At 33.0% G+C, this 27,325-nt stretch overlaps 4 protein-coding genes across 8 annotated transcripts; 2 read left to right on the top strand and 2 right to left on the bottom strand.

The window, feature by feature from the left end:
• The first annotated feature begins 2,720 nt into the window (after positions 1 to 2,720).
• LOC128159918 (transgelin-3-like) lies at positions 2,721 to 9,218 on the top strand. 5 transcript variants are annotated; one of them, XM_052823160.1, is made up of 6 exons: positions 2,721 to 2,879; positions 5,035 to 5,156; positions 6,280 to 6,366; positions 6,565 to 6,623; positions 8,258 to 8,480; positions 8,714 to 9,218. In XM_052823160.1, exons 2-6 carry the CDS (start codon positions 5,097 to 5,099, stop codon positions 8,777 to 8,779), a joined length of 495 nt encoding a protein of 164 aa, XP_052679120.1. In that variant the 5' UTR covers positions 2,721 to 2,879; positions 5,035 to 5,096; the 3' UTR covers positions 8,780 to 9,218. The 5 variants fall into 5 exon arrangements, with proteins under 5 accessions (XP_052679120.1, XP_052679106.1, XP_052679126.1 ...); XM_052823146.1 differs by lacking the exon at positions 5,035 to 5,156 and adding an exon at positions 4,497 to 4,596; XM_052823166.1 differs by lacking the exon at positions 5,035 to 5,156 and adding an exon at positions 4,645 to 4,731 and having other exon boundaries at positions 2,726 to 2,879.
• A 1,467-nt stretch (positions 9,219 to 10,685) lies between these two features.
• On the bottom strand, positions 10,686 to 14,282 carry LOC128162467 (uncharacterized). The gene is made up of 4 exons (XM_052825687.1): positions 14,068 to 14,282; positions 13,608 to 13,800; positions 12,408 to 12,625; positions 10,686 to 11,026 (listed from the first exon to the last, which is right to left on the bottom strand). The coding sequence occupies exons 1-4, from the start codon at positions 14,126 to 14,128 to the stop codon at positions 10,782 to 10,784; spliced, it is 717 nt and encodes a 238-aa protein (XP_052681647.1). The 5' UTR covers positions 14,129 to 14,282; the 3' UTR covers positions 10,686 to 10,781.
• Positions 14,283 to 15,058: 776 nt separating this feature from the next.
• LOC128182013 (28S ribosomal protein S14, mitochondrial-like) lies at positions 15,059 to 17,057 on the top strand. The gene is made up of 3 exons (XM_052850607.1): positions 15,059 to 15,157; positions 16,119 to 16,316; positions 16,781 to 17,057. The coding sequence occupies exons 1-3, from the start codon at positions 15,113 to 15,115 to the stop codon at positions 16,961 to 16,963; spliced, it is 426 nt and encodes a 141-aa protein (XP_052706567.1). The 5' UTR covers positions 15,059 to 15,112; the 3' UTR covers positions 16,964 to 17,057.
• Positions 17,058 to 17,440: 383 nt separating this feature from the next.
• Positions 17,441 to 27,230, bottom strand: LOC128182004 (aspartyl aminopeptidase-like). The gene is made up of 15 exons (XM_052850598.1): positions 27,073 to 27,230; positions 26,881 to 26,959; positions 24,038 to 24,126; positions 22,964 to 23,077; positions 22,568 to 22,693; positions 21,985 to 22,109; positions 21,516 to 21,609; positions 21,020 to 21,127; positions 20,681 to 20,758; positions 20,462 to 20,542; positions 20,000 to 20,157; positions 19,831 to 19,870; positions 19,590 to 19,691; positions 18,986 to 19,153; positions 17,441 to 18,632 (listed from the first exon to the last, which is right to left on the bottom strand). The coding sequence occupies exons 1-15, from the start codon at positions 27,073 to 27,075 to the stop codon at positions 18,588 to 18,590; spliced, it is 1,410 nt and encodes a 469-aa protein (XP_052706558.1). The 5' UTR covers positions 27,076 to 27,230; the 3' UTR covers positions 17,441 to 18,587.
• Between the last annotated feature and the right edge of the window lie 95 nt (positions 27,231 to 27,325).

The following is a 27,325-nucleotide window of genomic DNA, read 5'->3' as shown; positions in this document are numbered from 1 at the left end:
TGTTTTTTTTTTATTTGCTCTAATTGGAATTTTTATTTATGACTTTGTTAAGGCGTTAACGTGTAGCATTGCCATGAACTGACAATATTTGAACATATGAATCAGGGAGAAAATGCATCGATGTATTATTCATGAATATTCATACGGCTGACTAAAAAAGGCCATGTTTTATTGAATTACATATTTTTTCACCTTATACCATTATTCAGATACATGTAAATAGTTGTACTGTAATTAAGCAGAATGACACATAATTATATGTTATTATATTACAGCATTATAATGTATAGTGCATTCTATATTTGGATTTTTTTTACTGATCCTTCTTGAATAGATATACAAAATAATCATTTCTAGGTAAAAAATAATAATTAAAAAAAAGGTTTTATTCATTCATATTTCAAAAAGTTTGGTTGTTATGTGATACAGTATTTTGAAGTACTTTTACTTACTTTATATGCATGCTTTTAGCGAGATTCCAGGTAAGATATGGGAAAGGCCAGTGTATCATATTCCTTATTCCTCATATTCCTTTGAGGTTTTTTCGGGATTTGGAGATAGCGATCATTGCAGAATAAATAGGATACTGCTGATTCGAATCATGTATCTTCACGGCAGCGTCCGCTACCTTCATCCCCAAATAAACCATAATTAAATAAAACGCTTAAGGGTGTTATTTACTCAGGGTTTGAGTTCTCAAATTCCGATTGTTAAAAAGTTCAATGTAATGAGTAAAATTTGTTCTAAACACAAAAAGTGTTTATGAAATGAATTATTATTGACAAAACATTCAATAGTTTTACTTCATTATGGAATTATGCTCAAACAAAAATTGAGTTTTAGCCAAACAGAGGAAATTCGGACTAAATTTTGCAGATTTTGTTTTCTGCTAAAAGTTTTTTGGCAGTAGTCTAATATTAAAAGTTATGATTTTATATTTAAGTCTACGTAATTTTGCATATTTTCCGTTGGTTTTACCTCACTTATTCATTAAAATAATCTTATGGCACGAATAATAATAATATTGAAAAATGCTTAAAAACGATAAAATACATCATATCTCAAGATTTTGATCATTGACCTCATATAAATTTTATGCCAACAGAATAAGGTCAATATAAGTAGTTCAATATCATAAATGTTTTTGTATTATCATCATTCAATTTTTTGTAAAATTGAATAAAAAATGGGTAGGGATTTCAAAACTGATAGAGGAAATTCGGATTGAATTATTTTTAAAAATTGATGCTGAAATCTTAATGTTGTGTACTTATTTAGTGCCACTACCATTCGTAAACTGTATCTTTTTTTTTAAAGTGTTTAATTATTTGTAATACTTTTATAGTTAAGAAAATTTCAATCGTAGTGTAAAATTTTATGGGATTTTTCTTGAATTTTCAATAAATATTCAAAGGCCATTAACTCAAAAAGTAGGTCATTGACCTACTTTTCTGAAAGTGAAAAATAACAATACAAGCAAAGGTCTATAACACACAATAGATGGTTTTTCATTATCATCAGTGGATTTTTTTTTCATTCTGAGTAAACGTCGTCCTTAACTGTTTTGGATTTGTGAGGCTTGCCCGATTTTGATATTGTTTATCTGTCTCTGTGGACTGTTTGGTTCATTTTTTCAACTTCTCTTCTATTTTGCTTTATTTGCTCGTACAGATAGATAATTATGTTAGATCAAACTACAAACGTTACAAATGAAACGGCAATTAATAGCATACATATATAATAGTATGTAAAAGGTTTTTGCCTGTTATGTATTTTCATGTGTACAACAATAGGTAGGAAGTTATGTTCATTGCATGGCGATGTTAGATAACCGGGAAAAGAATATCTTGAGGTCTTCAGAAAACATACACTAAATGATCGTCTGCTCGTAGCGAAATAACTGATCCCCTCAAGATGCTGTATAGCTGTCATAAGAGTACACGAGATGCACTTAGATGAACCCGGTAGGATTCATCTAGACATTAAATCCGCCCCTACATAGCAGTTATTAGCATTTCTGCAGAGTTAGCTGGCCTTGAGTGCTACCTTTAGGTATTTTCTGCTTGTTAATGCGCAAACCGATGTCAGCTTATAAATGGTCATAAAATCTCTTTGGTGGATATCATAGATGTTTAATAGATATCGTCATTACCACAATTTGCACGAACCCGACCCCCTCCTCTCTCTCTCTCTCTCTCTCTCTCTCTCAAAATAATAAAGAAAAATAGCTATCAGAAATCAAATATATAACTTGGGGTTAAAATTTTCAATGAGGCTTTATGATTCAAAGTTTAATCTCTGTGATAACATTCGTTCAAAGAAAGATAAAGATTGAATTAAATATCTTCTATGCCAGCTGTTTTAATGTATTCGAAAAGAAGAAGCCAGCGATAATGGCATAGACAAATCTATCTGTTTTTCAAGAAGACACACATGCTAAGTGTGAAAAACTCGTAAGTATCTGAAATATTTTCAGAATGCCGAGAGCTGCAGACGTTATTATTATTACTCACAAAACGCACAATGCTTGAAATACGAATGAATCTCCAGTCTTCCCAACAATGTGTTGTTAGGGGGTGGCTATTTTTAACCGTGTTTTTTTTTTCCTTTGGGTGAGCACAACAACCTTTCACAAGATCAGTCAGTCAAATTTTTAGATAGGTAAAAGTTACAATCGGGCCTCTCAAGATCTCGGGTTACTCATCGCGGCGAGCAGACGAGATGTGCGCGTGCCGTTGGGCGCCGTGTCTATAAATGGAGTTCTAATGCAAGGGATGCTGGGGTTGAAAACGAGAATTTTATCGTAAGCCAAGCAATTCTTCGCTTCCGTGTGTACCAATACTTTTCAAGCGTACAGGTTGTCTGTTTTGTTTCCTCATGTAAGTAAATCCGATTTTTTTTATGATTTATATATAAAGATATTTTTAATATCTGAAAATAATGTCCATGAAATTACATATCTAATCAAGTTGTTTTTTTTATTATTATTTTTTAAATGAAATTTTAATTCCAAATCAAAATAGAACAAAAGAATGGATATCATTTAAATTTTTATAGTAGAATATTGTTGCATAGTTTCTTTGTATTTTGTTTTTTAAATGTTTGACAATCAATTTGATCACAATGATCAAACCAACAGTATGATCAACTTGTAGTTAAACATACACGTCAGATGGAGAGTTTCACGTCTTTGAAACGCATATTTTAAAAAAAAATAAAATGTTTGAAGTCTGACCAGAAAGGGGAAGGGGGAAGGGGGGGGGGGTTATAGCTATATGAACGCAGGTCAATTATGCTGACGAGAATTTGAAGAAGCCATGAGTCAGCCCGAACCGGTTTTGTGTGAACAGTATATGGAAGCATCTTTGTGATCTTGTTAATCCGGCGAGGGGTGAAGGACGCGATGCGTAGTTGTAGATTCTTGGTAAATGTGATTGGAGGAAAGATATGCCTCTGTCGGCTCCAATTAGCATACCTAAACAATAAAAGCACGCAGAGCTAAGAATTTTGCTTACATTTATACCTGAAAATATTATCAGACAGGACAGGGGTATGTATGATAATTTCTCAACATTTTTTGTTTGTTAACTATTGATTTCCCTTTTACATTGATATCAATTAATGAACCAACTTTTGAAAGGGTAAAATAATTATTTTGAAAAAAAAATTCACTCGTTATAATTTTTTTGCTTGTTAATTTAAACGCGAAGAAAACTTTGCTTTTAGCTAGAGATGGTTTCTGTATAATACTAAATACCAACTGATGGGAGTTTTAAAATCTTATCACAAAACACACCATGAGTCATGCCTCTGCGAGCTGCCAAATCGTGTTCATTTTAAGACACTGGAATTTTCTGGAAAATGTATGCAAAGAGTTTGATCGTAAAGTTAAAAAGATACAAATTAATGACCATTTAATAAAGTAAGGATAATTCAGAATCTTGCATGTCCGTAAATAAATCTTTAGGAAGTAAATAACTTTTGGAGAACAACCAACGTTTCTGTTTCGGTTAAAATCCATTGCCAAAAAAAAAATGTTAAAAAAATGTTAAAAGAAAAGAAAAAGCCAGGTGTGGTGCTTAATTACGAAATGCAACAGTTAAAAAGAAGATCCCGAGTGCGTTTTAATTGATCAAATACAAAACCATTCGGCAGTTAATTTTGTGACGTATGTTTAATGGTTTCTTGGCTTTAAGATACGATGGTTTTAATTGATAAATCTTTGTTCACATACAGAGATAAAGCATTTTAGCAGTGTTTGTTAACTTATTATCAAATATTACTGATAGAATTGTTTGAATTTTGATAGCTCGGTTTAATAAAAAAAAGATTAATCTATATTTTTACTATTGGACTTTAAAAAAAAATATACGGTAACAAAAAAACAACAACAAGACGACCTATTCATATTCAGATAGAAATTGTCAGTATTTCCACCCCAAAGTTAGTTATGTCCATTTCCAAACATTTCCTTTTCATTTTTGATAAATTTTCAGCCCGTTTGCTGTGAGACTAGACTATAAAGCAAAGATGTCTGAAAAAGTGCGCGCCTCCAAATCCGGTTTCGGCCGTGACGTCGATCACAAAATGGAATTAGTAAGCTAAATGTTTAAGCATTTTGCACATTTTCATTTTCATATCTAGAGTGAAAACCAGGAAAAGACACAAAACATGGGTGATCGCGCGGCAAAGTCAGGCTTAGGATATGAAGTAGACAAGAAAATGGAAGCAGTAAGAGGACTATAGGAGTGGCGTTTGACACCCTTTGTTTCCTCCCTTTTTTTTTGTCTCGGAAGGAAAAAAGGGATTTTTTAAAAAAAAAACTAACATCGACGACAAAATTCATTTTTTTTAAACATCGCTCTTGCTTATGTTCTCTTTTATCGATGGGTTTTACCCCTCATTCCATGCAAGTTTAAAGCAACATGTGTGGTTTTCACTATACGAGACACAAAAAGGTTACAACTAACCCACGTGACACAATATTCTGAATCACTGACCATAATTTCTTTTCTCATGAACGTCTTTCCACAGAAACTGGTCTTTACCTCAGGTTCTTGACACAAAAAAAAATTTATAAAAATTGAGGGCCAACGATGTCCTTTCGAGCCTCCAAATCGGGGTTGGGCTATGAAGTTCAAAAGAAATTGGAAGCCGTAAGACTGCAAAACCTATATCCTTGTAATATATATAGAACAGTTACTAGCTCACTATCTATTAGCTTTATCACAGTACAGACAGAAAAGACAATGCTATCACTGCATGTGTTCAGATTTAATAAATACCATCATTGCTTTTGTCCGGCATGAAGCAATGTGCTTTATCACGCTTTTTACAGTTTTCTATGGCAAGCTGCGTGTTTCCTCGTCAAATTTATCTTATGTCTCTGCAAAAATTTTAACATCTTCCTCCCGCAAACAAATTTGGAAAAATCCTTTCAAGTCAGTTTATGTTTATCTGTTAGAAGATCCACAGAAAATAGTAAGATTTATTTCTAATTAGGGGGGGGTGGCTACCAACATGCAGAAAATATTCATTGTAACAATGATTTATTCAAACTTGTATCCAATGTTTATAGTTCACAGCAACGCGAATTATGAAATATAGTTCTCAATCATTTAATGATAAGTTTATTCGGACGATCTTTAACTATTCTTGTTTCCTGTTGTTGGTTGACGCAAATCATCATCACCATTTGTGTCCTTTTAACATTCTTAGTGATAGTATTGTCTTTTCTGAAAATATACTAGAATACAAATTATATTACATGTCCTTATAAAGATCCGACTGCATGTCTTTACTTTAAATAGTATATATTTTTTATTTTTTTTTCATTTGACGTAGGAACCATAGTAGACCACGTTTTTAGTCGATTTTCCTGGTGAAATGCATGCATACTATTTTTTTTAATTCATTTTATATACAAGAACTATGATCATTATTTCATTCATTATATCATTTTCTGTGTGTTGTTACGTTCATAGCTCGTCTCTTTCATCAAAAGTAGTATCTCTATTCTTAATTGTGTGAAACTAACAGATTATTTTTCTTTTGTAAAACAAAGGCAAAATTACAATATCAAAAGTTTAATGGAAAATATCAGCTTTTTCAATAAAGTGTAACGATAAAAAGATAAATTTAATCAAATAAAAGTGAAATACTTTCTTTCTTCTTTGTATTATTTTTTAAAGAAACTATCGACCTTTAACAGTTCGACATAAATGTAGCAAACTTGGTGCCGTGGCCAGGATATTATATTGAAATATCGGTATGTTTTAGAACTATGATCGGGAGGAGGAAGCAGGAACTCCAGTGCACATTGTCAACTGGCTGAATCAAATGTTAGAGGGGGAACATCCAAAATGCGTAAGTGTATTACTTAACTGTAACACAAGGTTCGATAAATTATAACTCAAGTTCTCCATATCTGGAATATCTATATAATGAATGAAAGTTATATGGCATCAAGGAGGATTAAAGTATCTTCATTTCTAAATAGCTTCATTAACTTTAGCTGATGAATAAAGTGTTCTTGATTTTAATGTTAATTACACATTTTTACAGGAAAGCACAGACTGGAAATCCATTTGCAATTACCTCAGAGACGGAGTAGCACTATGCAAGTAAGTTTAAGTGTATCTGTTAAATTTGCCTAGCAAAGCATTGAAATATATAAAAGATTTACTCGCTTAATAATTGCATACACGTGTATCATTTTCGCATATATGTATCTTGATTGTTGCATTTCGAAATGATGAAGTAAAAAAGAGGTATTTCATTTTTAACCCTTCGGTGACTGTTTCGCTGCAAGCTTTATTTGTGTATCATATTTTGACTTGCATCGTTATATATCATAAAAATGTACTTTATTTTCATTGATATTCGTGGGCAATAAATTTCAAGGATTTCGAAAAATTTACTGTTTTGAGGATATGTATTTTCTTGGACAAAAGTAGTGTCAATAAAATCTACTTTTACAATACTTTGTTTAATTATCTAATTTTGTTGAACTACTCAACAACAAAATCCAATTATAATACGAAAACAACTGTTCATTGAATATTGATGAAATCACAGCGAAATAAAGAATTACTGTGTGTTCAAAGAGTAGCGTATATTCTATTTGTTGTAACTTTCGTTATTTATCAAAAGAAAACAAAATTTAATTCAAAATATTTGTTTTCAATAGATAATGAATAACATCTGCAAATTGTCATGGAATAATATGATAGAAGGATTAAAAATTATATTCCTAAATTTGTATTTGCCTAAAATTTTAGATGAGAGTTTATCGGTCGACTTATATGAGGTTTGTGTATTTGATAATGTGTACAATTTGCACCAAAATACCTCTGCTAACCTTTTTACCAAAGTGAGAAAGAAATGTATTTTATGCACGAGCAGTCAGACGAAATACCGGGGTATATCTCTTTGAGCGAGAAGATTTAAGTTTATTATTTTTATATCCATTAACAAAATTCCAATTAAGATACAAAGATCAAAATTTATAATATAATTTATCCAGGGACAAATCTTAAAATTTACATAATATTTTAATGAAAAAAAAACCACGTGTCATTATCAAACATCCGTGTGATTTAATTGAATATATTTATAAAAGGCTTGAATTTCTTCAGACGATTTTTATTGCAGAATATAGCGAACGAATTATGTACAGGACGACATAATGTAAAATATAACCGTCTTTTCATATAGGAAATCCAAATATCTTTTCAATTTTTACACAGTTTACAAATGCGTAGCGATTATCTAATAACAAATATTATTTGAATATTCAACGCGTTTTTTTATAACATAACTTCCGTTATGAAATCTGGGTTTTTTTAAGTTGTTTTCAGTTATTTGACTATTTTATCACTGAACTTGGTATGAAACCCAGAGAATGCACGCTTGCCAATTTGTTCTGCACATCATTTTCAATCCATACCATGTAAACGTTTTTATATATCTAATATCATCCTATATACATGTATATGCATCATCCTTAAATCCCCAATGTTGCAATTAGCCCTCAGTAGGCTGGCCTTCAATTCCTATGCATGTCCTTTTTTTTTTAAGCAAAAACATTTTTTCATAATGTAAGGAACAAGCAATAGTCTATATTTTTTTTTAAGAAAAACTTCTTTTAAATTCAAAATTCAACTCTTTTCAAAACTGGCTCTTTTTCAAAATCACTTTTTAGGTAGTAAATCATGGACCTATAACTAATAGCAATCCCTGTCTTCAAATATTTCAGGCTTATCAACAAGCTTCTGAAACAAGAAGGTAGGAACCCCGTCCAGTTCCAGAAAAAAGTAATGTCACCCTTTGTAGCCATGACAAACATTGAAAACTTTAACAAGGGATGCTTGGAGTTTGGTCTAGCCAAAGAATTTGAATTCCAGAGTGGAGATCTGTGGGAAGTAAGGAAAGGACCCTTTTTGAACGTCATTAACTGTCTTCACAGTCTGGGCTTTGTTGTGAGTATATTTATTCTCTCTCTCTCTCTCTCTCTCTCTCTCTCTCTCTCTCTCTCTCTCTCTCTCTCTCTCTCTCTCTCTCTCATTTGTAATATTAATGATTTGCCATGGAGGACTGAAAATGTTTGTCATTTGAAAAAATTATAATAAATGGCAAAAATTATGGGGAGGGTCTAAAAAATTCTTTTCTTTACTATCAAACATCCTTTTAAAAAATTTCAATTTCGATGCAGGCCAATTCCAAAAAAGTGATGCCATGTTACCAAGGAGAAGTTACAAAGTTCCTTGACAGGGATTAAAGCTCTAGCCAATCACATCAGCCGTAAGAACAAGTGGTATATCACATGGTCATTGTTGTTTACTCATTTTTTATTGGTTTCCGACTTTTTGCTACAATGCTATTTAAAAATTTTATTTACTTATTTCTAGACTAAACAAATAACTTAGTAAAAATATGTTCATTTCTTTTTCTGAGCTGAAAACTGTATAGAGACTAATATTACAGACGCCAAGTATATATTATGCGTAACTGTATGAATATATTTATATACAATGTAGGTAGTCAAAGACTTTAACAATGCTATATTACTTTTGTATACTTTAAAGGAGTATTCTACTTGTAATCTATTTGTAATATACGTATTTATTTTGAATGAAAATAAACCTGTACTCTGACGTCATTACAGATACATGTCATATTTATTAATGTGAATGCTTAATAAATTGTTTTAAACCGTGCCTTATTGTTGAAATTGTTTCTCTTTGGAACTGTGGGTTTTTTTTTTCAATATTCGTTGAATCCTATTTTTTGTAGATTTCGCTTTTGAGTTGATTCACGAATTTCAATGTTCATTGAATTGCAAAACTCAAAATCATATTGTACTGATAGGATCATTGGCTACAAATTTCTTTAAGGAATAGGGAATCATTCTTTGAGTATTTTGAGGTGATAATACGGTTGGGATAATAAAATCCAATAAAGTCCGGGGAAAAAAATAAAATCTGAATCACTCCAACCGTATTTGATCACACCATACTATTGATACATGGTTCCTTATTAAATATATTTATATAATTTTTAAGCAATTGAACAAAAAATATTGAAATAGTCATAGATGAAATGTATTAGAAAAGACACTCGATAATGTAAATATACTTCATTGAAACTGTGATTTTCACTTAATCCACGAAAACTATGCACACAAATACCATTGTCATACTTTCATGTTAAATACTGAAATCTGACTGGTAAAGACGTAGTTGATAATCCGTTCTATTACCCTCAGCGTTAGCAACACACTAAGCAACGGGTAACACAACGAATTGTTACATGCGCGTAAAATTTGCGCGCACGGTTCGCCAAAGAATTCACGTCATTCATAAATAAAAGTAGTTAAGTTTTCTTTAAGATTAAGACATTCAGTATAATAAAATAAATATTGTCTGTTCAGGAGGGTAAGAGTTGAAATTGACACCCCTCGAAAACCATTGTCAACCTCCGCTTCGCGTCGGTTGACAATAGTTTTCTCGGGGTGTCAATTTCAACTCTTACCCTCCTGAACTGGCACTATTTATATAGTGTCAAAGAAACCACAGTTTTTAAAAATGTTAATATCAAACTCACGTTATTTACTTCTATATTGTATTTAGTCGATTTATGTTTTACGAGGTAATGGTAAAAATGTCAATTATATTGGACTTGATGACCCTGGTGATGCAGTCAAATATCCACTGCACGTATACACTTTTGCTAACTTAAAGGCATATAACAGTAAATAAATAGTGCCTGTTTAGGTAGGTAACAGTTGAGAAATTGACACCCCTCAAAAACAATTGTCAACCTCCGCGAACCATTGTCAACCGATGCGAAGCGGAGGTTGACAAAGGTTTTCGAGGGGTATCAATTTCAACTGTTACTCTCCCAAACAGGCACTATTTATTTTATTATACTGAATGTCTTAATTTTAAAGAGGACGGTTTAAATTTACTGTTTTTTTTGGAATGACTTGAATTCTACGGCGAACCGTACGCGCATAATTTACGTGCATGTAACAATTCGTTATTTGTGTGTTGCTAACACTAAGGGTAATATAACGGATTATTAACTGCGTCTAAACCAATCAGATTTCAGTATTTAACATGAACGTATAATAAAATGGTTTGCAGCATAGCAATACGATGTTTGCAAATGTACATGTTCATGTAAAAAAAGCACGAAAGAATTGTTTTTGTTGGTGCTTTTGTTTGTTTAGGTGAACATGGTTTATACAACGATAAACATAACTTGAACTCATGACCTTGTCAAATGAAAACGGTATAATAACTGACGGTTGGTGCTATTGCTACATTCGACGGGTAAGTTTCGGCAGTTTCGCTGTTGATGGTACATCGTCTGCTGGTGACGTCATGGTTGATTGATTTACATCTGACATTCATTTGACAAGCAAATGCACAACGTATAAAGCTCAGGTTTTCCAGCACAGACGCCTCGTAGCCAGTCAAGGCCTTTCCAACGAGAACTCGATCAAAGTAGGAGGACAAATATTCTGTTTAAAACAAAATTAAAATTATATGAATATAATTCAAAATTCGACGAGTTACCTTTTTATCCAATTTATAGGCAACTGAAAAGTGCTTTCAAAAATTAAATTGCAAAGATAATGCTGTTCAAAGTAAATTCTGTTTTTAACGTTACCAACGCCCGAGTGGATTAGGAGAGAATGAGTTTTAAACAAAAAAAACAAACCCCTATTTCAATTTCAATTTTCTCTTTCCGAATTTGATTTTTCTTTTTTGCAACCATTAAACACTCGAAATGATTAGAGCAAATTATGGATTATATATCGGATACTCCTGGGATTGTCTTGGTAGCAGACAGGAATGACCATTAAAGAGATAGCCTACATGTAGCTTGAATACTCACTGTATTTGTAAAAATGTAAATAAATACATCATTTGTTTGAAAATTTTGTTTATTTTTAAGTTTATCGCACTCCCACGTTGGTTTTGTATTTAGAAGGTGACGTTAAATGTAGAATTAACTTTGGGCGGCCTAATCGGTATTCTTAACTATAAACTGTAAGTTGAATTTAAAAAAATAAACAAAAGTGTATATTTTATGTTATATGTTGCGTTTTACATATGTATATACGCTAGAGAAAGAAGTAAAAACGTTCAATGATGAGAAATTTCATAAAGATGTCCATCCATTTAAAGAATATTTGCGAATTATTATTCTCTTAATTTAATTTTCTGAACTTTTCCACCTTTTATTTGGAATTTTTGTTTAAATCTAAACATCATCATGATTTTCATCTTTGGTTATTGCCAATTACTTATTGTTTGTTTTCCTAAAATCAGATTAGGAAGAGACTACATTCAAATAATGCATATTCTTAAAGTGGTATGGTATACCTGTCGATATCAATGTGGATTAAAGTACACAATACACAAAACACTTTCACCATTTTAGCATTTTCAAATTTTATAGTATCTGACCAAAGATATTTAGAAAGGATAATTGCGCTACGCCGTTAGTTAATAATTTTGAGAAAAAATACATAATTTTACATGGTTTTATTTTTAATTTTCATGCTGAAATTTTTTTTACGGAAAATGTTTATTTCCTACTAAAATGACAAAAATATCATGGTTTTTAAAGTTTTGTTAGCCATATTTTAATTGGAAAAGCCGAACCAAAATTGAATTATTGTTGTCCTGAACAAAAATTGATTTGCTATATATTCCGTAGAAGAAAAATCTTTCTTCTGACGAAAATTAATGATTCTTTCAAAGTTTTTTTTATCATAAGAGTCTACTTTACATGCAGACTGATCATATATACTAGCAGGTTTTTGCAGCAAAATAAAATTCTAAAAAATACAGCTCATATTATTTTAAACAATTACTGAAAGAAAAGAAAAATACCTCTCAAAATTGTTTTCGAACACAGCGCTAGTTTGGGAAAGAGGCACTTGACTTCCCGCCATTTGAAGCTGTCGTAGTTGATCATCACACAATGCCAGTCTGTGATTGGACTGTAGACGGCGTCCCAGTTGAAGTAGTACTGTCTCTCCCCCGTATATGTATAGTATTCCTCACTCACCGGGTCCTGGACGCCAATGTAAAACATGCTCCCAGCCGTCCTGTCCGGTATTGAGAGTACAGGATTAATTCACAATTTCATATATAATCTCTGTCTAGAAAATCTAAATTCCTCAGGCAGCAACCTAGAGGAAAATAACAAATTCCAACCAAAACGGACGTTTCGTCGATTTGATTTTTAAAATGCGATGTTCTTGCATATTATTTGAAAATGGCAGGAAATTTTGGAATTTTTTTTTTTTGGATTCGTCCCATAAATCCACTTACTTTAGAAATATATAGCAGCCCATTTGAACAAACGTCCTTTCTGCCTCTTAAGAGAAACCTTAAAATGAGGCATGCATGTGGAAATAGGGATAAGCAAACACAACAATTTTCTGGAATCACGTTTTGTTTTGTTTTTTGTTTTGTTTTTGTGGGTTTTTTGTTGTTGTCTTTTCTTTTTTTTTAACTGTCACAATAAGATTTATTAACATTACAAACATTTTTTTTTCTCTTAAGTTCTATAGGAATCAAGTCTTTATTTTTATTTTTTTAAATCAACATCAATGGTGAATACAATGTTCATGTATGATAATATTCCGGCAATAATGACAATTGGCCAATAAATTACGATGTACAAACAAATAAAATAGTAAGATCGCCCTTGTCATTTATTGTCAGTATTTTATCAATATTGTCTGATTTATATGGAAATTTTCTAAATATGGCCAAACTTAACACACTTCTTCTTAAACAAATCTCAAATATCGTCATGACATCGGGGTTTGAAACATGTCAAACTGCAGCTGCATAAATATCTACATGCATATTAGGTTGGAAATTAATAATTAATTCGTGAAAAAGTGACTTGCACGCGTGCTTGCCTTTCCAAGCAAATACATGTATTGTGTGCTCTATTATACATTTTTTTTATAAATCTCTCTCTCTCTCTCTCTCTCTCTCTCTCTCTCTCTCTCTCTCTCTCTCTCTCTCTCTCTCTCTCTCTCTCTCTCTCTCTCTCTCTCTCTCTGAGATACGTACAACGTCCCGGTGAAAGTTTTCTCTACAAAAGCCTGTGCCTCCGCACTATTCACCCAGGCCAGAGTTCCGCCATCTTTCGCACACAGCTTGCTGCTGTCGGTACTATTCTGGAAAGTTGTAATCATCCAGTAACAGTAGTCGTACAGCCCAGTCAGGGGCCGGAAGATGTCTGTGCAAGCTGCTGTCAGATTTACTACAAAGATACATTTTTCTATTCGTGGGACACTCAAAGTATATTTGGGTCTTAAACGTAATCATTGCTAGAATTGATGGCCGAGTAAAGAAAAAAATGGAATCACGTGTATACCTCCGAAGTGAATTGTCCTCCTTCTTTTTTGTTCGCACGTACATGTAATACATTATCACCATACCGGTATTTATTTTTTTTTAAAAAGACACACATATAAACATTTCACAAAGATTCGTTTACAATGCAGGTATTATTCTATGATAATCTTACCTTGAATGTGAGTGGCATTCCAATGGACCAAAACAAACATCAGCAAAGTAAGTTTATCCATTTCCTAGAACCTGATTTCATTACAAGCAATACCAGCTAGGACAATGTTGACATTGATCATTACATTTATACTCGTTTCTATTAACCCGGCTAATTACTCATAGACATGGCTCCTAAAAATAGTCAGTGAAAAGGTATTTATCATAAACAAGCTAACACTATATTAATTCAGAGAATTTATGGATTCTTTTATGGAATGTGGCTTGCTTTACCATACATGCATAAAAATGTATGCGAAGTCTATTTCGCAGATTTAATCATCTAGAATTCCAATATTTTTTAACACACGCAACACTTTTTAGAACTCGACCAAACATCCTCTAGGATAAAAACCCCCAAGAATGGTTTTATTAGATTTTCATTTACCTAGCGATGCACAATAAATATTTTCTCGGATGAACAGACTGAATTATAATCAAAGGGAATCTTATTAATTCCCTTTGGATTAATCAAAGCATTGGAAGTAAAAAGTCATGTTTCGAGGTCCGTTGCAATACGTCAATGTAAGAAATCGCTTACCGCCTCAGCTATTTTATTGATGCAAAAGAGTTTGGGGATTATCGGCGACCTTCATGTCGACAACCATATTAGTTCATTCGATCGAGAAACAAACGTACTCTTATTTATCCGAACACATATATCGATGAAATGTTATTGAACAGTTGAAGTCAGATAGTTTGCACACGGGGATTAAGATCCCCCCCCCCCCCCAATAATTAAAAAATGACTATAATCATAAATTTCTGCAAATATATGTACATATAGTTACCCGCGTGTCATTAATGCCAAATATGGTTGGTCCAACTTTCATATATGTAGGATAATGACAACTGTAAGAAAGTGGCTTTTGGTAGAGTGTGGTATTATTTTCAATGCCAAAGTATAATTTTAAAATGGATTCTAATTTAGAACTGGTGAGCATTAAGGCCCTCGAGCACGTTGTTAAAAAAGAAAGTCGGGTTCGAGAAACACTTCAAAGATAAACATGGCTGCAAGCCGTGTTGGAAAGTGGTTTTTTAACCTTGCAAAGGTAACATTAAAGTTATAGAGAGGTATTTTCGAGACTTAATACAACAAATGTGTTTATACGTTTATGCTAACCGAGAATTAAATGAATATTTTTTGTAAATGTTTCCTTTTTTATACTAATTTGTTATCAGTTGAAAATGTATAACTCCTCGCCTGTTGACCGATGTGATTTCTCGCCTCAATATATATGTGTTTGATTGACACACACCCATACAAAGCATTTTTGTGTATGGATGTAAACGTCAAATCAACCATTATAATTAAATTGGCAGTTTCCTGGTAAAGTTGCAGCTGTCTGGTATTCCTAATTTCCTCTGACGCTTGTCTGACTTCTATGAAATTAACTTAAATTAACTTAAACTTAAATCTATGAAGTTAACTTAAATAACTTGCTTAACTGGAATATTTAAGTTTAAAGACCTTATAGCCTGATTTACAGAGCATTTAAATGTTCACTAGTTTGAACCTCCATACATCTCTAATTGTCTTTAACAAATCCTGTGGATTTGTAAATTATTACAAAATAATATAATTAAAAAAAAAAACATTTTACTGATGCATTACTTGGCACAGAAGTTAATAAAAAAAAATCTTTAACCAAAGTAAAGAAATTGGTTTTGCTTTCATGCGAAAATAGTGGCAATCAATTGATTGCCAAGTGAATTGAACACACTTTCCTTCCAAGTTAGTTGAAGAGGTTTGTGAGTGATTTAAACATTTTGGAGGCACATGATAACACACTACAAAACTAGAGAAATATAGGTCCAAAATAAAAATAAAAAATTTGTGTGCAGTCAGTTGCAAATTTTTGCATGCATGGAACAGTTAGAACTGTACCTAAATCTCTTGTCTTGGTCAAATTTGACCAAAATTTCTGTACAGCTACAGCACCGAAGTTGGTAATTAAAAATGTCTTTAAAGCATAATGATTTATTTGAAATTTGAATGTTCCTTATTTTCAGCCTGTAAATTCGCATGTGACTCAACAATCCAGTCTGTTAGCCAATCAACAGAATCAGTTGAACCATGTTAGAACTAAAATGGTGGACTTCAGAATGATCAGGGACAACAAAAGGAGGAAAACGGTTCAGGAGTATGGCCCAGAGAGGTTCCGAATTAACATGGTCCGCAAAAGCAAAATTATTCCAAGGGAAATAAAGGTACTTCCTGTAATATTTTTATACAGGCCCCTTAACAAAGACCCTTTAATATATACTGTTTTTATGGTATGATGTTTATAAACTGGTACATTCTATTGATAAGCAGTGTATTGTATTAAATTTGGATTGTATTCAGAAGGGGGTCTCTAAGCACACTCATCAATTTTGGAATACATGTACCTGTACATACCTATGACATATTTTTACTTTACTGTACTCTTGGAATACCAAATGCCTTATTAGTTTGAAATCATGTACCATAATATTTTTATACTTTAATATGTACTATAGGAAAATGCCTTGAAATTATGTACCAAAATAAATTTATACTTTATTGTACTCTTAGAATACCAAACGTTTTGAAATTATACACCATAATATATTTACACTTTACTATATACTCTTGGAATACAAATGTCTTGAAATTATGAACCATGTCTGTAAAATGATCTGTTCCATTTCAGGAAATTGCTGACAAAGAGATCAGGGAGTTCCCATTAAACAGTGCACCTGTGAGACTGCACAACAGGTGTATATTGACTTCACGTCCCCGTGCTGTGCTAAAAAGATGGCACATTAGTCGGATTATGTTTCGCAGTCTTGCAGACTATAATAATCTTTCTGGGGTTACAAGATCATCTTGGTGATTTATTTCAATTATACATGTATTTTTTGTTCACTTTACTTTACATGAAACTGTATTCTGATGTGACTTTTATTAAAAACTAAATTGAGAAAATACTGAGTTTTTAATGAGTTGTGTTCCTTACAATGTTCGTCACTTTGATTTTAAGTACATTCTAATAACTAGCATGGGAAGATTTCAATTATGGCAAACAAAAATGCAGGCTAGGTTTAAACGTGTTGCATCATATTTTCCTCAACAATTTTTACAGGTTGATATATTTAATACCAACTGCTCTATTTCAGTATATACAAATGTTGACTTTTTTCTATGAATTATTTTTTAATAACCTTACCACTCGGGTAAGAACAAGTGACAACTTTCTTCAATGCACTAGTACTGGGGTATATACTGTAAATGTCCTCTCATGCAGATATTTTAACATTAACTGTATTTATTAAACAGTATTTTTGACATGATCACAAAAAATAACCTCCACTGATGTGATAATATCTATTTATTAATTCACAATCTACCAAACTGTCTGGATGAATGAGAAATCAGTCTTTCAGCATATACAATTTACCTGTACAAGAATTCAAAATATGACCATGATCATCTGTAAATGATTTTTAATTTCAATTCATATGCACCAAAATGCTATAAAATTAGTTTAAACACTTGACAGCATATCAGGTCAAAAAACTACAGATTGGATCTCAAATTACTAAAGGACCAACAGTACATAAAACTGGTTAAATATAAATACGGATATACCCAGTAGTAAAATCATGGATATGGCAAAGTTTTATATTTGTTCAAGGCAAAATAATATCGTTTTCAAAATCCCATAACTAAATATTAATGTTCATAAAATTCTTCAGCTTTACAACCCAATAACTTTAATTCATGCTAGGTAATATCTTTGTGAGAATACCCTGTAGGAAAACAGTTTATTACAAATTTGCTTTAGTTATTGCCATTACTGAACAATTGTATTACCAATTTGTTACTCAGACATGAAAAGTCTTTTAAATTATAGAGAAGTGAATCCACGGGTCCCAGGGACTTTGCATTATCCATGTCTTACTGTGTAATCAATTCATGCATAAATTAATATTAAATTTGCCAACTGCTTAAATATTTATCAAAAAAATTAAATAATTCTTATTTATGCTAAACAGTAACTTCACAATCCCTGATGAATATCTGCATGTAAGTGATCTTACAGTGCTTGACCTGAAATTTAGTAGGAATGTTCATGAAATACTTGTACACCTGCATTTATAAAACCTGAAGTCATTTGATAAAGTAATTTAAGAACTACATTATCGTAAAAATATATCTTGGGAAAAAAAAACATGATGCTAAAATCCTGTGGAGTTATCCATAGGATATGCATACATATATTAATAGGTAATATGTAGAGTTTTATAGCAAAACAGTTGTACAGATAACATGGATGACAGCTCCACCCTAATTTTCATCAAAATGATAGCATAGTGCACTGGAACTTGGTAATAAACTTTCCTTCATTGTTACAAAAATCGTGTTTAACACGTAAGCTTGTATACATGTAAGCATTTCACAGAATTATTTCTTCTTTTTTAATTTTGATGCAGAAGTCCTCTTTAGTGGAACCAAGTTCATTGCAGGGATGCAAAAACACTAGGGTAATGTTCAAAGAATGCCTGGGGAAAAAAGAAACGAGACGTTAATTTCAGATGCAGTTCTATCAATGGGATGCATATAAAAACCTTAGATGCATGGGCAAGAGGAAAAACCAGTACGATTAACTTGTTTATATTTCTATGGTACATGAATGTACATACATATTTATGTTCCTACAAACCTGGCTTTAAATATTTCTAACAATGTTAATACAAAATTTAAAAAGGGAAAATCATAATTCTCAAAAAGCCTCTTCAAATGAGTATTCATTTCATTCACTTCAATATTTTTGAAAGCTGTGGACATCCCTTAATCTAGTATTTATGTGGACATGCAGTTATCAATAAATCACAGTGGCAAACTTTATCTTTACCTTGAAGAGCTGCGATGTTTGTAACACACTACTGGTGCAGCACATTTCTCGGATGGAGTGCATGCTGAGCTGGGGAGCTCCCACATCAATGGTGGGGATTCCTAGCTTGGCAGACATGATGGGTCCTATCGTAGATCCACAGGCAGAGTCATTCCTCACAACAATTTCCTACAAAATACCACGAAATACTAATTTGTACCATTTTCTTCATGTTTTTTAAGACATACATACATATTCTTTATTATTATTAACAGTAAGATAAGAAAAATCTCAATCAATGCTAATACATGAAAATGTGTATGCAAACAGTTTCTTTCTATCCAATGTATACGTAAATGTTTGTCATTGGTGATTAACTTCAAATAGGCCAACATAATGTCATCAAAAAATTAATTCTGTTTATATTCAACTTAACACAATCAAACTATCAATTTTGTGACATAATTAAAGCTTAAAATCAAATCAGATTTCATCTCTTTCCTTTAATACCTCTTTCCTTTACAAGCAGAAACCTTATTGATGATAGATTCAATTTAGCCTCCAATCCCTATAATAATTGTGAAATTAAGCTGTTACTTTGTTACACAGGGACAAGCTTGTTTACCTGAAGAGGGCACTGTTCACGGCGAGCAATCTCCCTCAGAATGGATGCCGTCATCGCAGTGGTGGCGTACCTCTGGTTGGCATTAAATTTGACAGCAACACCCTGCAAATTAAAGCATTGTCATCATGACTTCAGCATGGCTAATAACTAAAAGAAACGGAGCACAAACAATAAACTTGTCGAATTATAAAACTATAAATATTACTATTGTACAGCTGATATAAATCAAAGAACCACTTGCCTTGTGAAGTCCAATTTTGTGGTTATCTTCATGTTTTTCTCTAGAAAAAAATAATAATAAGGTACCTATCTGTTACATCTTTAAATCATAAAAAAATTAAAATGAAAAAAAATGATGAAACAAATAAGACAGGTTTTAATTCTTAAATAAGAGGTTCATGTGAACTTACGGGTAATTAGGATGGACGGCATGAGCTTGGTCAGCACTGACCATGTAGGATTTTGGGATAGCCTCCTCAAAGGCCGTGCTGGTCCCCCCAGCACTCAGACGCCTGAGAACAAGTTCCTGTAGGGTGGAAGCAGCACCCTGGGCACTCTCTGAACCAACCTACAGGGTACATGAACATACAAGAGTATGAAGACCCAGCCTGCAGGACCATTTTTACCTTATACTGAAATTTCACTCAGGAAATTTATATAAATGGAAGTTAAAAGATTTTACACCAAACAACAAATTTCAATTTTTTCATGTACCATACATCTAAACTCCCTGAAGGGTGCTTCATAGAATTTCAGGAATTATTTTTAGGTGAACTGATAAAAAAAATTTGGGAAAAAAATCATTCCATATACTGGTAGGCATATTTTGACAAAAATGCTTCTTCCAAATTTTAATATAAATGGAACATTACTTCTTCATTGTCAAACAGACAGATGAGCCTGATGTTTGGGTCAGCAGCCAAACCATTTCCATTGCATGATTCTGCCAAAGCCTGAAATTGAATTCTGGTTCTTATTTCTTTCCATCAAAACAGATAATTTTCTAATACAAAGCTGTCAAACTCAAAGATATAATCTTAAACTATTTGAAGTTCTACTTGTAACTTTGAGTTGTTTGTAAATTAACATACAGTGGTGGCGCAGTATGCATTGAGCAAGTTGTCCAATCTGGGGGAGAAAATGAACTCGTCCAATACACCACCAATAGCCTGCAATGTAACAACATACATGTACATGTATACAGTACACTTGCACATTTATCCATCTCTTGGAATACATGTACTTCAGTTTTAATTGAAATAAAGTAATGCTTTGCAAAGACTTAATCATTATGATTTAATATTTTGCATTACAGTCATTTTGCATTATCGTTTACAAAACATATCTCACTATAAAAGCAATTCTACATTTATAAAGAAAATCATCGTGCACGTTATTTTTTAATAGCGAGCTTCTTCACTTATACTTACAGCTGGTTGAGTGTCTGCCAAACAAAGTTCAAAGTCCATCATCTGCTCTGGCTGAATGTTCAGTTTATCACAGATAAGCTTCACTAATAATGGTTGATGCTTGTCTTTCTGTTAAAGAAAAAACCAGTGTAATAGTTTATACGCATGCAGTAATAAGCACTCACTATGTCTAAGGGGTTTCCTTTCAATCAAAATGACTTCCAGACAAGTGCAGAGTTTTTTTTAATGATAAGTTCCCAACAAGATGGGTGCTCATGCTAAAAGAGACATTTATTAAAGGGATTTTATGTTACGGATTTCATTTTTTCTAAAAAATAATCACTAAAATGCAATGGTTTGACATTGCCTAATAATAAGGAGCCAACACAGTGTTTAGTATCCATATTCATACAGGTTAAAAAATATTTAAAATATTAAATTATATTCACACATGTTCCTTCATTTCAAACAAATGAAACTGTGTTGATATTAATAAAACACCCTTCTTCCTTCTTACCTCTTCTTTGAGAGCATCTTTGTTGTTTTCTCCAGAAGGCTTTGGAGAACCACCCTGAAGTTCTGCTTGCACTGCTGTTGCCAACACAGGTATTCTATAAAGAATTCATAGATATAAAATGGTATTAAATACCTGTTTGCTTAAAAGATTTAAGGTGCATTGCTCCACTCATAAGGCAGATAAGTTCAACTGGAATAAATTGTTTAAAATTTGGCCCCAATGCAAAAATTAACCTTTACTTTCTCTGGCCACAAATCTTTAAATATATTGCTTACATTGCAATTTATCAAAAAGTAATAACTCAATTTCAATCTATTTTATTTCAAACTGAAAAACTGAGTTATTCCCCTTTCCAATGTGATTAATTCTTGCTAAGGTGCCTGAGAAATTATCATTCATTAATTAAATAAATTGGAGGAGGGAGACAACAGTACTCTGTTGATTATCCATTCACAGTACTGGTACTTACAGGTGAGATTCTTTATTAGGGGAGAACTTTTCGTTGTGGTCTCTCATTAAATGGATACAAATGTTGGGAATCTTCAGGATTGGTTTCTCTACATTAAGTAACCGGTGCTCTAGTTTATCGCCATTCTGCAAAATTAAACAAATCTTTAATATTTCATCAATGGGTGTGCTTTTTAATTCATCTTGTACATGGCTTGCCTCCACTACCAGTATATTGGTAATGTACATGTAAAATACTAAAATATATTCAAGACCAAATTCTTGTTACATGAAAGTGCGAGTTACATCGCCAACTGTTAAACCAAGATGGAATAACAATGTAACTCAATTTTTTGTAAGACAATGCACTTGCATAACAAAAATATACACGTATTCATAAGTCCAATCAGAATGATAAAATAGAGGCTTAGTCTCAAATCACAAATAGTCCAAGTCAAGGTTAAATGTTACCTTCTATTTATTTACCGGGTACATTAATTTGATCAATTCCTCCAAAAGAAAAAGCATGGCATCTTTTCTTTACTTATTAGCACATACATGTAGTTCAATGATACTATAGTCATGTTTGAGTTGATATCACTCACCTTGGTGATGACTCTGCCAGCGAGTGTCAGGTCCCTGTCAAACCAGGTGTGCCATATACCTCCTCCATAACACTGTACCCCCACCATCTGATACCCACTCTTGTCCGTCTTGGAGCGGGGCTTTACCTGCACAGGTTAATAAGAAATCATTACTGAGACCAGTTTCTTGGTATACACGGGTGCATTGTACTTCAATCTCTGAATTCATACAATTTGTGGTTTCATAACTTGTGGTTTAACAATCTGTATTCTTAATAACAAAAGTGCAACTACACATTTTCTAGCATAAATGCAAAAGTCTATGATATTAAAAATACATGCAATTCTTCTATGGATTTGCTAAAGAGTAGACCATGTTAAGATAACAGTAAACAGAGAAACATGCAATCCACATACCTTTAAACATGGACTGTCAGTATGTGCTCCAATGATACTAAATCCATTCCCAGGCTTGAATTTTCCACCAACAGCAAAAGCTATTATGGTAGAGTGGTTCCGAGTCAAAAAACACTGAAATTAAATGGACGCTAAAAACAGTTTCTAACACACATAACTGAATATGTATACTTATATCTCAAACACTGGCATGAACAAGAAAACCTAGCTACCATGTTTGCCATTCCAGTCAGAGGTCAGAATTAATAGCATTAATTTCTTGATAAATCAATAAGATAGAAAGAAAATGACTTTAAATTTGACTAAGCAAATGCTAAATAAATCTTTTTTCATGCCTTTCACGCGAGTGTAACAAAGGATGCTTATTGATTGGTGGTTGAAGGGGGGGGGGGGGATTCATAAAGGATGACAACTTATTGTAAAGGGGGAGGAGGAAGAAATTTTAAGCTCATAATACCGTATAATGGGTATTTTTTACGTGCTGCTAATTTTTACTAATTTTTACGAGTTTTATAAATCCGTAAAAATTAAAGGCGTAAATTTTAACAGAAGTAAAAAAAAAACCACAGCACATTAATTTTCCACATCGTATTTATGAGAGTAATGTTCATGACCTTCAGCTCAGTCCCTGACGGCTGTACATGTAGGTATATTTGAGCGTTTTTGGTCACGTGGTGATAACAGTTCAGATCTTTCTATCTAGTCTTGAGTATTTTTTAAAACTACGTATAATGCCACGTTAGATTTCAATCACTCAGTCAATAAATATGAATATTATTCACTGAATAAACACAATCATAATAATAAAGGACTCGTTAACAGAAAAACGATTTTCTGATTTGTATGTGGGTTAACTGTAACAAAGTCACGGCGAAATTTCACCCCCTTTTACCCGAATGATTTTAATTTTTACGGACATGTCCAATTCGTAAAAATATTACGCGTAAAAATTCAAATCGCCCTATTTTAAGACAAATTCGTAAAAAATCACAGCAGTAAAAATTACCCGTTATACGGTATTTAAAACTTTCTTCATATCAAATTGTTGTACATGTATTTGACAGAATTGCCTACCTTGTCTAATGGCTTGATTGACCATGGCTCTGTTTCACTCAGTTCTTTGAATCCAGATGACAGGAGAAGAGCCCTCACCTCTTGGACAACTAAACAACAACAAAAAAGAAGTTCACATAAACCACATCATGGCAATGTCAAGATCTATATTGTACTTTGAAATTGGTTGTTGAGAAATTGAGATGAATATTGAAATAAACATATGCAGCAAGCTTTCCAGTTTACATATTAATTATGAAAACAGCAATCAAAATAGCTAGGAGATACCAGTACATGCAGAATTAATGGAAACACTGTATAAATGCTTTTGGATGAAGTATACAGGAAAGATAGGTGGACTCTTATTGATAAACGTGGGGGATATGTGATCATCATGGTAAAGTAAAGCCGATTTACAATTGTAAAGACTACCCAGATCTTAATACTGCATGCAAACTAAACGGGGTCAAGTTAACCACACATAGGAAAGATGCAGTCCTAAGTAATTGGTACACATCACCAAAAACCAAGGTCATTAATTGAAGCTTTGCAACAACTTGATTTATCAATGTCTAAAGTATTCATGTCAGCTAAAAATAAGAACTCTCAAATATTCCTGGGGGGAGATTCTAACCTTGGGGATATCAACTGAACTATAGGTTGCAGCATTCAAGGAGCCAGAGATTATAATCACACCGTGATAAACTTGTGTCAATACCAAACTGTTTCGGCAGGATCAAGTCAATTCATTACCAACACGTCAGGATCGGACACATGGATTCCCAAAAATACAGTGAAGAAAAAAGCTTTGTACCGCGGATGACAAGGAAGATAAAGCAAATAATACGCAAGGAAAAAGCGAATGTACAAACAAGTTTTGAAACATGGCAAAAACAGCAGGCAGTCAACAGCTTTTAAAGAATACAGAATGTTTATATGGATGACTATCATAACATGACCATAACATGAACACGTTATTATACAAAGAAGAGGGCACACTGTAAAGCTAAAGGGAAGATAGCAGAAACACCATAGGAAAAAGCAAACATATTAAATAACAACTTGCATCCATATTTACCAAGGAGGACAAAAACAACATCCTGGAAAAAGGACCATTACCACTCACTCCAATGAGAAATATCAGCATCTCAGACTCTAGTGTAAGAGAGAGCATCAAACGCCTAAACAAGAAGAAAGCAAGTGGACCAAATAAGATGTCCATCACATTCTTAATACATGTACAAACAATCAACATTATAACACCAGTAATATCAGTTATATTTCAACAATCATTGGACCGAGGAGAAATATCAGCAAACTGGAAAAATGCGAACATAGTGCCAATTTATAAGAAAGGTGATAGAACAACTCCAGCAAATTATAGACCAGTATCACTCAGAGCTGCTATATCCAAATTACCGTACTAGAGCACACCATAGTCTCTCAGATATTGGACCATCTAAACAGAGCAAACATCTTGCGTGAAAGTTAACGATTCAACATGGATTCCGTGCTAGACAATCATGTGAATCCCAGTTGCTGATGACAATTAATTGATGATATCACCAAACACTTAGAGCAAGGAAGGCAATATGGGAATACTGGACTTTTCAAAAGCATTCGACAGTTCCACACATATGTCTGTTGAATAAATTACAATAATACAGTGAACAATACAGAGATGGATAACCTCTAAAAGGACCGACAACAACAGGTAGTAGTTGGTAATGCAACAACTAGCATGAAACCTGTAACATCTGGGGTCCCACAAGGAACTGTGCTCAGGCCAACACTGTTTCTCATCCATATTAACAACATTGCAGACATCACTTCAACTACTCCACTATTAGCAGATGATTGTATAAACCCGTACTTTGCCTAGACCATGCATGAAATGCTGCAGAGGGACTTGAATACACTAGACTAAGTGAAGTGGAGCGACATCTGGCAAGAGGAATTTTACATCAAGAAGTGTGCAATCATGCATTTTGGAATATCAACAAGAAAGAAAGCCTTCAACTACACCTTGAAGGGGGAGCCACTCGAGATAGTAGATCACTATCTATACTCAGGAGTTGAACTCAGTGACAACTTGAAATACAACTTATACATAGATAACATCTGCAAGAAAGCTCCAGTGTGTTGGGATACCTGAAACGCAACCTTCAACATTCAGAACTATAAGATACTGCTCTATTTAGATAGAATATGTTCTATCGTTAAAATGACAGATGTCATATGGACCCTGTTTAACGATAGAATTCGTTCCCTATACTTGCTTCGTACCAAATGAAAAAAAATACCGCATTGTATATCACCAAAATTTTGATGTTGCTCTTTTATAGTCCCATTTTACCAAATTATCTGTTTTAACAACGAAATCATTGCCACTTTTAACTTTACGTTTAAAAAATCGCTGTTTATGGTCGCCTTGTTAATGATAAAATCTGAGTGAAATTTCCGCCAAAATGGCAGGCAAATTCAAACATGTATATATAAACAAATTGCCTTGTTAAGACCCATTAAATGGATATTTTGTGGACTTATCTACATATGCATATTCAAAAAGGTTTGTAATGTATAAAAATGTGCAGATTATTTTGAACAGACTTACAATTGACGCGAAGCAGATACGCTCTGTGGCTGCTACATTGCACGTATATGTGACGAATGCTTATTGTGACCTGAGCGTAGCCTGGTCACGGTCAAATTATTATTTCTATAGGAAACTGGGTTCGAATCCCATATTGATCAGCTCTCTGTGTTTCTTTGGGGGGCGGGGGGGCTAAAATAATCGCATTGAGATTAATTGACAAATATTTATGTCGTAAACCCGCCAAACAGTTTGATTGACCCTAAGTTACCATGAAAAGGTGACGGGCTTTTGTTGACAAAGTTTAGAAACTGCTTCGCTGCCACAAGTACGCCGTCTTTGGTTGAAGTCTGAAAATGCAAGTAGAGGCTTGTCAACTGTATTTTTGACGTAAAAAGCAACCGATTTACAATTAAAAAAATAATGTTTTAACATTTTGTTAAATGTCAAGTTACGGTATTACCATTTTTTCTTTTAATGTTCGGTCTACGAGAATCCTGAGTCAAAGGTTAAGGTGCAGGGAATTGGGAAAATCCAAATCTGGGAATGAATAGGGTAATTCTAGAAATGCTCAGGGTTCTGATTTTTATGTCACTAGTAAAAGAACCACACGCGAGATTTTCTAAAATTCATTAATTCCAAAAGCTCTTACATTTTAATTGAAACACATCAAAGAAATTTATAAAAGATTCTCCGACTTATAAGAATAATTAAGC

Source organism: Crassostrea angulata, chromosome 1 (assembly GCF_025612915.1).
Source record: "Crassostrea angulata isolate pt1a10 chromosome 1, ASM2561291v2, whole genome shotgun sequence".
Taxonomy (NCBI): domain Eukaryota; kingdom Metazoa; phylum Mollusca; class Bivalvia; order Ostreida; family Ostreidae; genus Magallana; species Magallana angulata.
Note: the sequence above shows the minus strand (reverse complement) of the source record. Positions and strands in the feature narration are given on the sequence as shown.

What these genes read in the sequence shown, in the direction of transcription:
- LOC128159918 (XM_052823146.1), top strand. Translation starts at nt 4,531, where the DNA reads ATGTCTGAAAAAGTGCGCGCCTCCAAATCCGGTTTCGGCCGTGACGTC. An exon ending in AGGGGGAACATCCAAAATGC is followed by an intron (nt 6,367 to 6,564) that starts GTAAGTGTATTA and finishes ACATTTTTACAG; the next exon opens with GAAAGCACAGACTGGAAATC. An exon ending in GACGGAGTAGCACTATGCAA is followed by an intron (nt 6,624 to 8,257) that starts GTAAGTTTAAGT and finishes CAAATATTTCAG; the next exon opens with GCTTATCAACAAGCTTCTGA.
- LOC128162467 (XM_052825687.1), bottom strand. Translation starts at nt 14,128, where the DNA reads ATGGATAAACTTACTTTGCTGATGTTTGTTTTGGTCCATTGGAATGCC. An exon ending in GAATGCCACTCACATTCAAG is followed by an intron (nt 13,801 to 14,067) that starts GTAAGATTATCA and finishes GTATCTTTGTAG; the next exon opens with TAAATCTGACAGCAGCTTGC. An exon ending in TTCGAAAACAATTTTGAGAG is followed by an intron (nt 11,027 to 12,407) that starts GTATTTTTCTTT and finishes TGTTTTAAACAG; the next exon opens with AATATTTGTCCTCCTACTTT.
- LOC128182013 (XM_052850607.1), top strand. Translation starts at nt 15,113, where the DNA reads ATGGCTGCAAGCCGTGTTGGAAAGTGGTTTTTTAACCTTGCAAAG. An exon ending in GGTTTTTTAACCTTGCAAAG is followed by an intron (nt 15,158 to 16,118) that starts GTAACATTAAAG and finishes CCTTATTTTCAG; the next exon opens with CCTGTAAATTCGCATGTGAC. An exon ending in TTATTCCAAGGGAAATAAAG is followed by an intron (nt 16,317 to 16,780) that starts GTACTTCCTGTA and finishes GTTCCATTTCAG; the next exon opens with GAAATTGCTGACAAAGAGAT.
- LOC128182004 (XM_052850598.1), bottom strand. An exon ending in GTCTGTTTGACAATGAAGAA is followed by an intron (nt 20,158 to 20,461) that starts GTAATGTTCCAT and finishes TGTACCCTGTAG; the next exon opens with GTTGGTTCAGAGAGTGCCCA. An exon ending in AAACATCGCAGCTCTTCAAG is followed by an intron (nt 18,633 to 18,985) that starts GTAAAGATAAAG and finishes TTTTTTCCCCAG; the next exon opens with GCATTCTTTGAACATTACCC.